General features: G+C 44.1%; 1 protein-coding gene across 1 annotated transcript; it reads left to right on the forward strand.

The window, feature by feature from the left end:
* The first annotated feature begins 6,437 nt into the window (after positions 1–6,437).
* On the forward strand, positions 6,438–9,035 carry fabp2 (fatty acid binding protein 2, intestinal). The gene is made up of 4 exons (XM_056280607.1): positions 6,438–6,574; positions 7,081–7,253; positions 7,635–7,742; positions 8,151–9,035. Exons 1-4 carry the CDS (start codon positions 6,508–6,510, stop codon positions 8,199–8,201), a joined length of 399 nt encoding a protein of 132 aa, XP_056136582.1. The 5' UTR covers positions 6,438–6,507; the 3' UTR covers positions 8,202–9,035.
* The last annotated feature ends 4,090 nt before the right edge of the window (positions 9,036–13,125 follow it).

A 13,125-nucleotide genomic window follows, 5' to 3' on the forward strand; every position in this document is an offset into this window, starting at 1 on the left:
TCTGGCAGGGGCTTCATCCGTACGACTTCCCCAATTTCAAGTGCCGGCAATTCACGGGCAGATCTGTCATAGAAGAATTTGGCGAGTTGCTTCCTGTGGTGCAGCTTTTCAGTGACGCCCACGACAACAGCTGGTTCCAGGAGCTTGCTTGCCGCCGGGATGGACGTCTTCAACCGGCGGGACATGAGGCGTTGTGCTGGGCTGCTGCCCATGTTTTCCGTAGGTGTATTCCTCCAGTGAAGCACGGCTTTCCAGGGGTCTTCACCATCATGCGCGGCCTTACGCAGAAGATTTTTTACAATCTTCACGGCCGACTCGGCCTTGCCATTCGCTTTCGGGTGTCTGGGAGAGGAGGTCACGTGCTCAAATTCCCACTCAGAAGCGAACCGTGTGAACTGAGCTGTGAACTGAGGGCCGTTGTCTGTAATAACCTTCTCTGGCTGACCATGTCGGGCGAACTGTGCCTTACATCGCTTGATGACTGTCTCTGCAGACATGTCGGGTAGAAGCTCAATCTCCCAAAAATCGGAATAGTGGTCGACTATTAGGAGATAGTCTTTCTGTCTGAAGCTGAATAGGTCCATGCTCAAGACCTGCCATGGCCTGGTTGGTACTTCGTGAGAGAGCATGGTCTCCTTTTGCTGATTGTGGGCGTACACATTGCAGGTCGAGCAGCTGCTTACAAAGTCCTTTATCTCTGACTGCATGTTGGGCCAGTACAATGTCTCTTGAGCGTGTCGGTAGCATGCATCACCCCCTATGTGACTTGAATGTATACGCGTCAACATTTCTGGGTGGAGTGACTTTGGGATGATGACTTTTTGCCCCCGGAACAGAACTCCGTTCTGCACACTGATTTCATCCCTGAAGGGCCAGTACTCCCTAGCGATGAGGGGCGCTTCCTCCTTTACATCTGGCCAGCCCACGAGAACAGTGTTCTTCAGTGCCTGTAAGCATTCATCTCTGTCGGTGTGTCGTCTGATCTGTTCCAGCCGCTGGTTAGTCACATTCAGGTACTCTGCCTGGTTCACGTGCTGTATGTCTTCCTGCTCTTGTTGCAGAGAGCAGATAGCGTGTCGCTGATATGCAGTCCCTCTGCCGGAGCATCCAGCCGTAGCTCTGCTGAGCGTGTCGCTTATGAACATCTCTGGGCCTGGTTTGTAGATTACCCTCAGGTCGTAGTTCTGCAGAGTCATGAGCATGCTCTGGAGTCTCTTGGGCGCATTGAGAAGTGGCTTGCTGAAAATAGAGATCAGAGGCTTATGGTCCGTCTCTGCTGTGATTGGGTCGCGGCCATATAGGTAATGGTGAAACCTCTGGCAGGCGAAGACGATACTGAGACACTCCTTCTCAATTTGTGCATAGTTTTTTTCGGTGGGGGTAAGAGCCCTCGAGGCAAATGCGATGGGCTGACCTTCCTGCATGAGACAACAACCGAGACCGCTCTGGCTGGCGTCGCTCTGGATTGCGATTGGCTTAGTTACATCATAGTAGCGCAGGACGGGCATGGCTGTCGCCAGCGCCTTAAGCTCATGAACCGCCGCCTCGTGCTTAGGCAGCCAGTGCCAGGGTGTGTCCTTGTCCAACAGGCGTCGCAACGGCTCGCAGACAGTAGATAGATGAGGCATGAACTTGGCTAAATAGTTAGCGAAGCCAATGAGCCGCTGCACGCCCTTGGCATCTGTTGGGTTCGGCATGTCAATAATGGCTCTCACCTTCTCTGGATCGGGCTTCAGTCCAGCAGATGAGAGAATGTGGCCATGAAACTGCACCTCAGCCACCTTGAACTGCAACTTCTTCAGGCCGAGGCGAAGCTTGACCTCGCGGCAGCGTTCCATCAACGCCGCAAGCTTGACGTCGTGGTCGTCCCCAGCCTCCTTGTCTGTGTCCCCGCAGCCGACGACCAGGATATCGTCTGCAATGGGCTCAACGCCCTTCAGACCGGCGAGGAGCTCGTGCTGCTTGCGCTGATATACCTCGGGCGCCACCGATACTCCAAATGGTAGCTTGAGCCACCGCTTCCTCCCCCAGGGGGTCCAGAACGTGGTCATGAGGCTACTCTCATAGTCCAGTTTGCATTGCAGGAATGCATCCCGGGCGTCCACTAACGTGAAGACTCTGGCCTTGGGCAATTTATACAAAATGTCCTCCAAGGTAGGCATGATGTAGTGAGAGCGCTTTAGGGCTTTGTTCAATGGTTTAGGGTCAATGCATATTCTCAGCTTCTCCGGTTTTTTAACAATCACCATGTTGCTGATCCAATCTGTAGGATCTGTGACAGGCGCAAGGTGGCCGTCAGCCTCGTACTTGTCCAGCTGGGCTTTGACTGCTGCTTTCATTGCGATTGGGACATTGCGAGGGGCACTCTGTACTGCAGCAACACTAGGATCAAGGTCAAAATGGACCTCCCCAGGCACGGATTCCACAGGGGAGTTGAACACGTCACTGTATCTGTTGATAAGCTGTTCTTTAGTTAGGGCTCCTGGTTGTGTGTGTTCCATTTTGAGCACATCCTCTGGAATTGTGAAATGCATGAGCCCTAAGCGTTCACAGGTGGAGCCTGACAGAAGAGGATGTTGGCTGGTCCTCACTATTTCGAATGAGAGCTTGTGTGTTTGGCCTCTTACAGTACAGTCAGTCTCAAAGGTGCCCATAGAGCTCAGTGTTTCCCCCGAATACAGCTTCAGTCTGGTGTCACTCGGGCGGAGAGGTGTGTTTGGGGCCAGCCTTTTCTTGTCTTGAAAGCCCATTACATTGCAGGTGGCTCCAGAGTCCAGCTGACATTGTTGTGGCTTGTCGTGGAGTTTCAGAGTCACAAACCACTTCTTTCCTTTGGTGTGCACTGCGCCGATTGACTCAAACATGTACAGATCATCTGCATCATTACTATGCTCTGGGGGTTCTTCTGTGTATTCCACACAGTTTACCTTGCCCTCAGCATGCCCCTTTTTGCTCTTTAAGCACACTTTAGAAAAGTGATTAAGTGTCCCACATGACCTACATTGTTTCCCGAAGGCCGGGCAATGCTCTCTGCCCCTTGAATGCGAGCTGCCACAATATTTGCAATTGCCTGCATCTCCTGCTGTTCTGGGTGGATTGCTCTGTTTCCATTGGTTTTGTCTGGGTTGCCTAGCAACGGCATGCACTGCCTCCGGCTGCGGTGTTGTTGCAAACTCCATTGCTCTCATACGGATGTCAGTTTGCTCTGCTGCGCGACACGTCAATAGCTGTGACCATGTTCAAATCCTTCTCTCTCAACAGCCTGCGCCTAACGGCCTCGCTTGCAACTCCCAGGACTATCTTATCACGGATCATTTCATCTTTCAACTGTCCATACTCACAGGTTGCTGCCCTCTCTCTCAGTCTCGTCACAAAGGTATCAAACGATTCTCCTTCCTCCTGCTTGCAACTCCCGAAAATGTACCTCTCGTATATTGTGTTTTTTGCTGGCTTGAAGTATTTCCCCAACTCTCTCAGTATGGCGTCAGGATCCCCTTGATCATCTTCTGAGAGGTTCAGATTGTGGCGGTAAATATGCCTGCATTCACTTCCCATCACACTTCTTAGAGTAGCCGCTTGTATTTTCTTGTCCTTGCCAAGTATGCCCGTGACGAGGACGTAGTCTTCATATTCGGCCCGAAAAATGTCCCAATTGACACTCCAATCGCCTGTGAAGCTCATCGGGGACGGTGGTGGAATATTCACGTTAGCTGCCATTGTATGTGATGCTATCGGCGCCGGTAATGCTAGCGTTAGCTCCTCTGTGACAACGTCTTCAGCAGAAGTACTTTGCTCTGAATCGGAATCCTCCGACATGTGACCTACTCAGGCCTACAAACTTAAACATGCGAGCTAGTAAAATAAGAAATAAGTTCTCCGACTTCTGGCACCATGTTTCAGTAGGCTATCTTATAAAGAATGACACACACACGAGTTGCTCAGTGCAGCCAAGTATATTCAAAGTGATGTAACATGTTCCTGAGCGCGGGTCATGTGTCTCTAAGGTAAACTAGTGGATAGCCGATGGCATCGATCTATCTAGACCCGTAACAGAAATCACCTGGTGTGTGTAATGACCTACTTTTCACTCTCACAGATGATAACACCCTTTCTGACTTAGCCGTGGAACTTCGGTATGTTTATTTCGCTCCATGCATAACGTGCACATAATCCGACTGACCTCGTCTACCTTCCCGCTCCCGTGGATGCTCTGTTTACTATCCCATAATTCCCTGTGTCCTTAAAGGTGTATTCCCCTAATACTGAACATCACAGTGTGGAGTCGGGTTGGAATGAAAACCTGCATACACATGGCTCTCTATAGCACATGGTTAGCTACCCCTGGTGTAGTCTCATCAAAAAAATTTTAATCAGTTCATCTGGATACAGCGTTTATTGACAGATACATTTCATCATTCATGTAAGTGACCTCTTCAGTCTAAACTGACTACAGGTATCCCACCCTTATAAACAATACAGTTGCATATTGGTGTGACCATTAACTACAGTTACCTCTGTACAGCCATGTGTACTATTCACAGAGGATTTGGGAATAGTTGCAATCACAGCATTGTAAAATGGCAACAGATGTACCCCCCCCCCCCCCCGTCAGTTCAGGGATGGTCGTTCCCTCTTCCCATAGATGGCCTCTTTGACTCCCCATTCAAACCAGCATTCCTCCCTATCAAGGATGTGCAAATTCTCGTCCTTGAAAGCGTGGCCACTGGCTTGTAGATGAGTGTAGACTATGGAGTCCTGACCTGACCTGTTAACTCTCCTGTGTTGCGTCACTCTCTTGACAAGCGTCTGTTTAGTTTCCCCAATATACAAGTCACGGCAATCGTCCTGGCACTTAACACACTGTAGCGAATTCGGGGGGCAGCTCGGCCGAACCGTCACAGCCGGGACGCGAACTCGGATTTCCCGCACCGCGGGCGACAACGTTAATCAGTTGACAAAAGGCCCGACCCGTTAACCACGGTCCTTCACTCCGCGGTGCGGGAGCCCCAGGTTCGCGTCCTGGCTGTGGCGATTCACGGGGACGCAAATCCCGAAGAAAGGGGGCAATGTAACGATCACGGATGAATGGGCTCGGTAGCCCTTTGGCTAACAGGTCGGACCCTTTAGTCGACTGGTTAACGTTGTCGCTCGCGGAGCGGTTCCCGAGTGCCCCCCGAATTCGCTACAATACACTAAGTGCAGTGTAGTTAATGGTCACGGCCATATTTGCATATGAACCTGATCGTTGGTTTCGGTCGTTAGGCAACTGCATTGTTTATAAGGGGTGGGGATACCTGCAGTCAGTTTAGACTGAAGGTGTCACTTAGTTGAGTGATGAAACGTATCTGTCAAAAAAAGTTGTATCCAGGTGAACTGATTCAACCTTCTTTGATTTTCTTACCTGGATTATTGAGCATGCATCAAGCCAGTGTAGTCTCACGTTTGTTTGTTTGTTTTTGTTTGTTTTTGTATTCTCTTCACTCATTGATGAAACCCAGGCAGATTTGGCGATACTGAGAACAGACAAATTCTTCCATGTCACTTTCAACACGTTTCAGCTGCTGTTGTCAAAGCGTTTGTTCAGGGAGGAGGCTCTGGCAGCCTCATGCTGTTTGCTTTGTAGCTCAGCTCTTCTTCTCTGTCACCCTCCGCTCACCCAAAGGCCATGCTGATACTGAAGCGAGGAAGGTGCATCCAAATCTGTCTTTTTCTATTAGCTGAGGGCCAAAGTGGTGCACTTACAAAGTCTATTTTCCAACCCTGATGAAAGAATACATAAATGACTAAAATATATATCTGTGTTGGTAATGTCCACTATTAGTCTACCTTTGAAGAGACTATATTTGACAGTGCATCCCGATAAGCTCAGTGTACCACACGCAGCTAGTGTATCATTAACATAAAACTTCAAAGGCCTTGTTTATGAAGTCATGAAGAGTAGGTGGATAGGTAGATAGAGGTCAAAGGTATCCTTTGAAATGTATTATCAAAGACACTCAACTATTATTTTATGAGTATAGTGCAATGATTTCTATTACAGAATATTAGAATATTACAGGTGCATAAGGTGTAGGAACAAAGAAATATGCAGTGTTAAAAGCCTTTTATAATTCAAATAAGTAATGTTTTCCTGCCTCGTATGTTCAGTTACTGCAAACTGGAGTACTGCTGCACAGCTGTTGTAAGCACAGACCAACACCTTATGTCAACAGATAAGCAGGTATAACAGGACATATATTTGGCTTTGATTTAACAGACATTACATGGCACGAGTGTGACATAAGGCGTAACTATGCCAAGAGGAGTCCTGGCAGTAGACACAAAAGAGCTGCACTGGATATCACCTTGTGGGGAAAAAAATATACAGTGAGCTTTAAACAGCCACATCACCACACAGATATGGAGCGAGATAAAGGATACTCTTACAACAGTCGTGGTTTTAAAAGGAGTGGCACAGATTGAAGTGCGGCATTCACGTGTGAAGAGAAGTCCAACCTCACGGCAACCATGACCTTCAACGGCACCTGGAAAGTTGACCGCAATGACAACTATGAGAAATTCATGGAAAAAATGGGTGAGTGATAGTGCAACTAGCAAAACGGCTGGTACAGTATGTTGCTGAGAGGAGTTTATAATGAGATACCTGGATGGTATTTAATGGAGTTGTAAGAACATGTCATTGAACAACTGAACCATGTAAAGACCTGAATCTGTATGTCTTACTCAAACTGGGACTATATCAAAATCAGTTTTTATTGATGCTCTATAACTTCACACCCATGCAAATTTTGTGTTTGACATATTTTTTTGCAAAAGAAATTGCATGCTCTCATCATTTAGGACTTTAGTTTTATTTTTTTTAACTCAGGTCTTTAAAGAAAGTCTCTAAAAACTAATATTCAATCACTGCTGCCTTGACGGTGAATTCTTGTGATTTGGCCTTTGTATATAATCACCTTCAAAATATGCACAACTGCAGGAAATTCAGTATATATGTATGGCCAATGTGATTAAACCATCAGTGACCTCCATTTTTTCAGTCTGAGCAGGTAAACATACATGTTGTGTGTCTGTTAATAGGCATCAACATGGTGAAAAGGAAGCTGGCCGCTCACGACAACCTTAAGGTTACCATTGAACAAACCGGAGACAAGTTTAAAGTTAACGAGACCAGTAATTTCAGGACACTGGAATTAGACTTCACTCTGGGCGGTAACTTTGAATACAGCCTCGCTGATGGAACAGAGCTATCCGTGAGTCCATGTGTCATCTAGTGATGTCTCAGTTTGTCTCATAACACGCTCATTATTATGCATGGTCAGATCAAAATCATTAAATCTGGAATCACTTTTTTATGATTTTTGTGACTTCAAAATGCTCTGAGACAGGTTGATCCTGGAATCACTGCAGACATCACATTCTTGTCGTACTGACAAGTTCATGCTTGAGCTTCAGAATGAATCATTACCCCAGAGCCAGCACATCAATGTGGATACTCGTGTGCCAAGTTCAATTGGGGCGCTGGTGCAATCACAAAAGTAGACAATAAAACACATTTCTGCCAGCACAGCATTTCTCCTGGGCAGTATGACATCATTCATGTGATACAAATATTTTCATTTTTCACCCAACAGGGTTGCTGGACTATGGAAGGAGACATGATGAGGGGAACATTTAACAGAAAGGACAATGGAAAGCAACTGCTAACCACAAGAGTCATCCAAGGGGATGAACTTGTACAGGTGGGTCTTCATATTCTAGATCAGATATTTTCATGGATTAGAGGCCAAAACCTCTCATTTTGCTAACTTGGTATGATAAATCCTTGGTTGATGAGGACGTGAAGTAAGACAGAGACTTTTATTTAATTTTTGATATTGGGCTATACAAATAAAATTGACTTGACTTTATATTTTGGAGCATACCCTGATGATGTTATTCTAGTTCGGGCAGTTACATGGTTAAAACCTTATGACCTACACTAGCCTATACTTTATGTGTAAATACATCATGTCTTTCATATTGTGTGTGCATTCTGAGCTCATACCCATACTCTTGTGCAATGAAGTATCAATACCTTGTTCAAAAAAAAAACTGAAGCAAGGACACAATCACAAAGTGTGGTAATTGATGCAAACTTTCTTTAACAGAGCTACAACTATGAAGGTGTGGATGCAAAGAGGATTTTCAAGAGGGCTTAGAAGAAACTGGTCTGTTAATCTACAATGCAAGAAATGTGGGACTGCCAATGCTTTACTGAGTCATCCAGCTGTATCACAAATTTACACCATGACAAATACTAATATTTCCTTTACAAAATACATGTCTTTATTGTGCCTATATGTGAAAGCATTTTAAACTGCACTGGGGTTTGCAACTCAAAGTATCAAATCCCAGTGGTTCTGCTGTCTATTTTGTATTTTCTGAGTTGATAATATTAAATGAAACATTTGCAAGTCGGTGTGCTGTTTGAGGGTTTGTGCCCATCCAAAAAAGATAAATATAAAGACTCAATTCTAATCACATTTAATAATTCCACTTTTATTCAACAATAAATAAAAATAAATATGCAATAAGATCTACAAAAATATAACATGTAGAGAGTTATATTGTGCATATTTCTTTCATATGGTCACCTTTAAAAAAAAATCCTTGCATTAATTGAAGCACCAACAACTCTATTCAGCATTCATTTAAGGCCAAGTACTGAGTGCACACAAAAGTACAACAAATAGGATTTTGCCAATTGTATAGGTCCTACACAGGCTACAGAATACTATTAGTCAATGTATACAACCAATGACAAAACGTATACAGCGTGTCTTTACCTTGAGGGATGCTGTAATGCATCCTAACTTTGCAGAGTATGCCGTGTTCCCCAAGATTACAGAGTACAAGGTATAAATGGATGCAAAACTATCTGTGGTGGTAGGTAACATATTACAAAAAGAAAGACGTGTCATTAAATACACTTCTACGGTACATAGTGCCTTAACTGAAAGCCACCGACTGTTGGTGCATGAGGAAAAACATCACCACAGCTTCTTTTTCCATGTGTATAACATACAGGACAACTTACACATCCATACACCGAAACGGCTTTAGTTTAACTTTTACCTGCACCACTTTAGCTAAATGTGTTCACCTGCCCAGGTGAGGGCCTTCGGACCTCACAGGTTTCCTTAAGTCTCCCTCTCCACAGACTATCATTTAACTCTCTCCACCATGCACAGATGCACACAGAGAGTAAAGCATGTCATTGTCTTAGACACTATTGGCATTGCATATTCAAATGATTTGCCTGAAAGCCTCCAGCTGTGATTCTTTTCAGCATGGCCACTTCCAGGACACCATATCCCACTACAATGTAAAGGCACTCTTAATACAACTGAAGACACAAATTTCATTATTCAAACTATATCTCATGTGAAAGCAATATTCTTCGTGTACTATGTACATGAACCCTATTTGAAAACAAAACAAAATCAAACAACTAGATAAGACAAGCAAAAAAGGTCATGGTGCTACAAGTGAATGGTAAACATGGACAGATGAGTAAAAGGTGCTCTGATTGAGCTTTAGTTAATGCCATTAATATAAGTACTTTGTACTTTGACCCAATGAAGACCAAGTATTAGGAGAAGACAAAATTGTATTGATCATTTGTCATGGTTACACCATAATCAATGTTCTTTAAAAAAGCAGCCTTAAATAATTGCTTAAATTCCTTTCAGACATTATTACATGAGTTAAGGGATCACAGAGTTTTAGTGATTAAAAACGCATTGTCATTTCTTTTGTTTTGAATGTAGGCAATGTCATATTGCACATATTATACACATACATAGAAAAATAGAGAGCGAGCAAGAGAGAGAGAGAAAGAGTCAGAGAAAGGTGAAAAAGAAACTAGTGGGGGTGAATGGTGAATGAAATACAATTTAAATGACAGAATTTTTAGGTGTTTAGGACACATTTCTTATCAAACTTGGCAACTCTAGTAGGAAAGGTAGACGATGAACTCACCGACGTGAAAGTGGATATTTTTTTTGAGTTACCCAGATTCTTAGATGTACAGAATGAAGGTTGTTTTCAAAATGATCTTACCCAGCATCCCTACAATATACGCATCATGTCTTCAAGAGTCAATGGTTTTTCAATCTTTCCATCATACTTTCCTTTTTGTAAATCATGCATAACCTACAGCATGAGTCCAAAAGTCAATGAGAGGAATAGAATAGTTATTTCCACCCAAAGACTTATAGAGTAATTGCACACTTAAGCGAAAAACTGAATTATATGGCTTCACTTCAATGAAAGACATCATTCCTGGAAGAATTCTCAACAGTTCTGTGCAAAAATGACGTTTGCATTACCTGTATCAAGTCTGCCAGTGTAGCGCCTCTGCTGGTCGAACTCTGTCATAGGCTACAGTCCAGATTACACTGACATGTCCTAGTAGTTATTCAGACGCGCCCCACATTCAAAACAGGAAAAAAAGGAAGAACATCATCACTCATAGGAGACGGTCTGATCCCAACCGACTGTTCCCTTTCCTTTATTCAGAGCCACCCGTCCCCAAAAGAAGTCCTTTTTCTGAGCTTTTTTTCCCAAGGATGAGAAAGAGGCAGAGCACATTCAATACTGGAAGGTGATGCAATTCTTTAACAGTTCAAAACTGCCCATGTACAACATTCTTAAAACAGTTTGCAGTTATAAATAATCACTCAATCTATTGACCATTGCAGCTGCCACTTCTAAGCCATTAGATAGTTTTACTCATACACCTCAAATATTCAGTTTCCTGGACTCCTAATTTTTATTTATTTTTTGTCATGCTTAAACTTACACTCAACACACACTGATTACGACTCCATAAACGCCACATGCATGTTCATATAGTAGTGTCGTATCAGCAAGATAATGTGGTGTTGTGTTATATGGTCATTACATGGTGATGTTTTTTTTTAGATATGTATGAAGTATGTGTCAGCCTCATTTTTAAAAACTGCAAAAGCTATAGAACGGTGTTAATATGTTTGCTATAAGTGGAAGACCAAAAAGAATAATTTCATATTACTGTGGATAATAAAAACGACAGTAAGCCATACAAACTGTGGGTTGAACACACCAGGTTGTGTAATTGACATGGTAGGATAGTGTGTCCCAGAGCTTTTTGAGTTGGCTAACAGTTAGGCCATATAGACCGACAGGGCCGATCTTTTTTTTTTTTGGGGGGGGGGCCCTTTTTTTCCCGAATTGTACTTGACCAATTACCCCACTCTTCCGAGCCGTCCCAGTCATTGCTCTACCCCCTCTGCCGATCCGGGGAGGGCTGCAGACTACCACATGCCTCCTCTGATACATGTGGAGTCGCCAGCTGCTTCTTTTCACCTGACAAGGAGAAGTTTCACCAGGGGGACGTAGTGCGTGGGAGGATCACACTATTTCCCACCAGATCCCCCTCCCCCCTGAACAGGCACCCCGTCCGACCAGAGGAGGCGCTAGTGCAGCAACCAGGACACAAAACCACGTCTGGCTTCCCACTCTCAGACACGACCAATTGTGTTTGTAGGGACACCCAACCAAGCTGGAGGATTCGAACCGGCGATCCCCGTGTTGGTAGGCAACGGAATAGACCGCCATGCCACCTGGACACCCACGCAAGTGCTTTTTGAGTTGGCTACCAGTTATCTGCCATGTAGACCGACAGGGCCGATCATTTTTCATGCACATTATGTTCTCCGGCAAAGGATCACAATGATTGACAACTACCATTTCATAGACCAACACCATTTTACGTATATATATATATATATATATATATTATATACACAGACGTGATTGCAAAAATATGATTTTAAATTCCCAAGGAAAAATATTGTAAGAGTCAATTAGAAAAGTCTAAAAGGACACAACGACTTAGTCAACTGACTGACAGCAGAGAGGAGGTTTACAGCTTATGTAAATGCTGAAAAGTGATTATCAAAGATAACTGAGACTAATCAGACATATTACGGTTTGTCTTTTTTGAAGTATCCCTTCCATCCAACTGTATTTGATGTGCTTAAATTCTGAGTTGCTCAAATTATTTATGGCAAAACGTGCCGTATTACAGCATTGACCCTCCAGTGACAAGTGGACACAATGGGAGATAGAAAAGTCTTGTTAAGCTAACTGTAATAAACCACTGCAGATATCATCCCTCCAGTTTTAGTTTGTTGTTGGGGATGACTTCAGTAATAGACATGATATTGTTTTTGGTTTTTTTTGTACATTTTCCCCCTTTTTCTCCTCAATTGTACTTGGCCAATTACCCCCCTCTTCTAGCTGTCCCGGTCGCTGCTCTGCCCCCTCTGCCGATCCGGGGAGGGCTGCAGACTACCACATGCCTCCTCCAATACATGTAGAGTCGCCAGCTGCTTCTTTTCACCTGACAGTGAGGAGTTTCGCCAGGGGGATGTAGTGCATGGGAGGATCACGCTATTCCCCCCAGTTCCCTCTCCCCCCTGAACAGGCGCCCCAACCAACCAGAGGAGGTGCTAGTGCAGCAACCAGGACACATACACACATCCGGCTTCCCACCCGCAGACATGGCCAGTCATGTCTGTAGGGATGCCTGACCAAGCCAGAGGTAACACGGGGATTAGAACTGGAAATCCCCGTGTTGATAGGCAATGGAATAGATCGCTACGCTACCTGGATGCCCGTGACACTGTGTTTTTAACAAATCAATTGACTTCAGTAAATCCGGCAGTTGTCCACTATCACATCTTTAGTTCCGCAGTGTATCAGCAAAATTACAGAACAAATTAAACAAAAACAAAAAAACAGTTGAAAAAAGAAAACAAAAACAAAAGCTGATGAAAAAAGAAAATAAAGTAAGGACTCAAGAGCTTTCTGATTGGGCTGAAAATAGCTCAGATCTTGGCAACAGTACTCCTGGTACAACAGTATGGGACAGAGGAAGACATTTTTGTGACAGTTGATAATCTTGTGAAAAATATTAAACAGTTTCAAATAGTTCATAGTTTTGTAACAAGTTTGCATAAATAGGAAAATTCAATTTATAGATGTCAAGCATCAGAACAACACATTTCCATTCTGTAAACAATTTTTGGCATCCAG

The sequence above is a fragment of the Lampris incognitus genome, chromosome 5 (genome assembly GCF_029633865.1).
Source record: "Lampris incognitus isolate fLamInc1 chromosome 5, fLamInc1.hap2, whole genome shotgun sequence".
Lineage (NCBI taxonomy): Eukaryota > Metazoa > Chordata > Actinopteri > Lampriformes > Lampridae > Lampris > Lampris incognitus.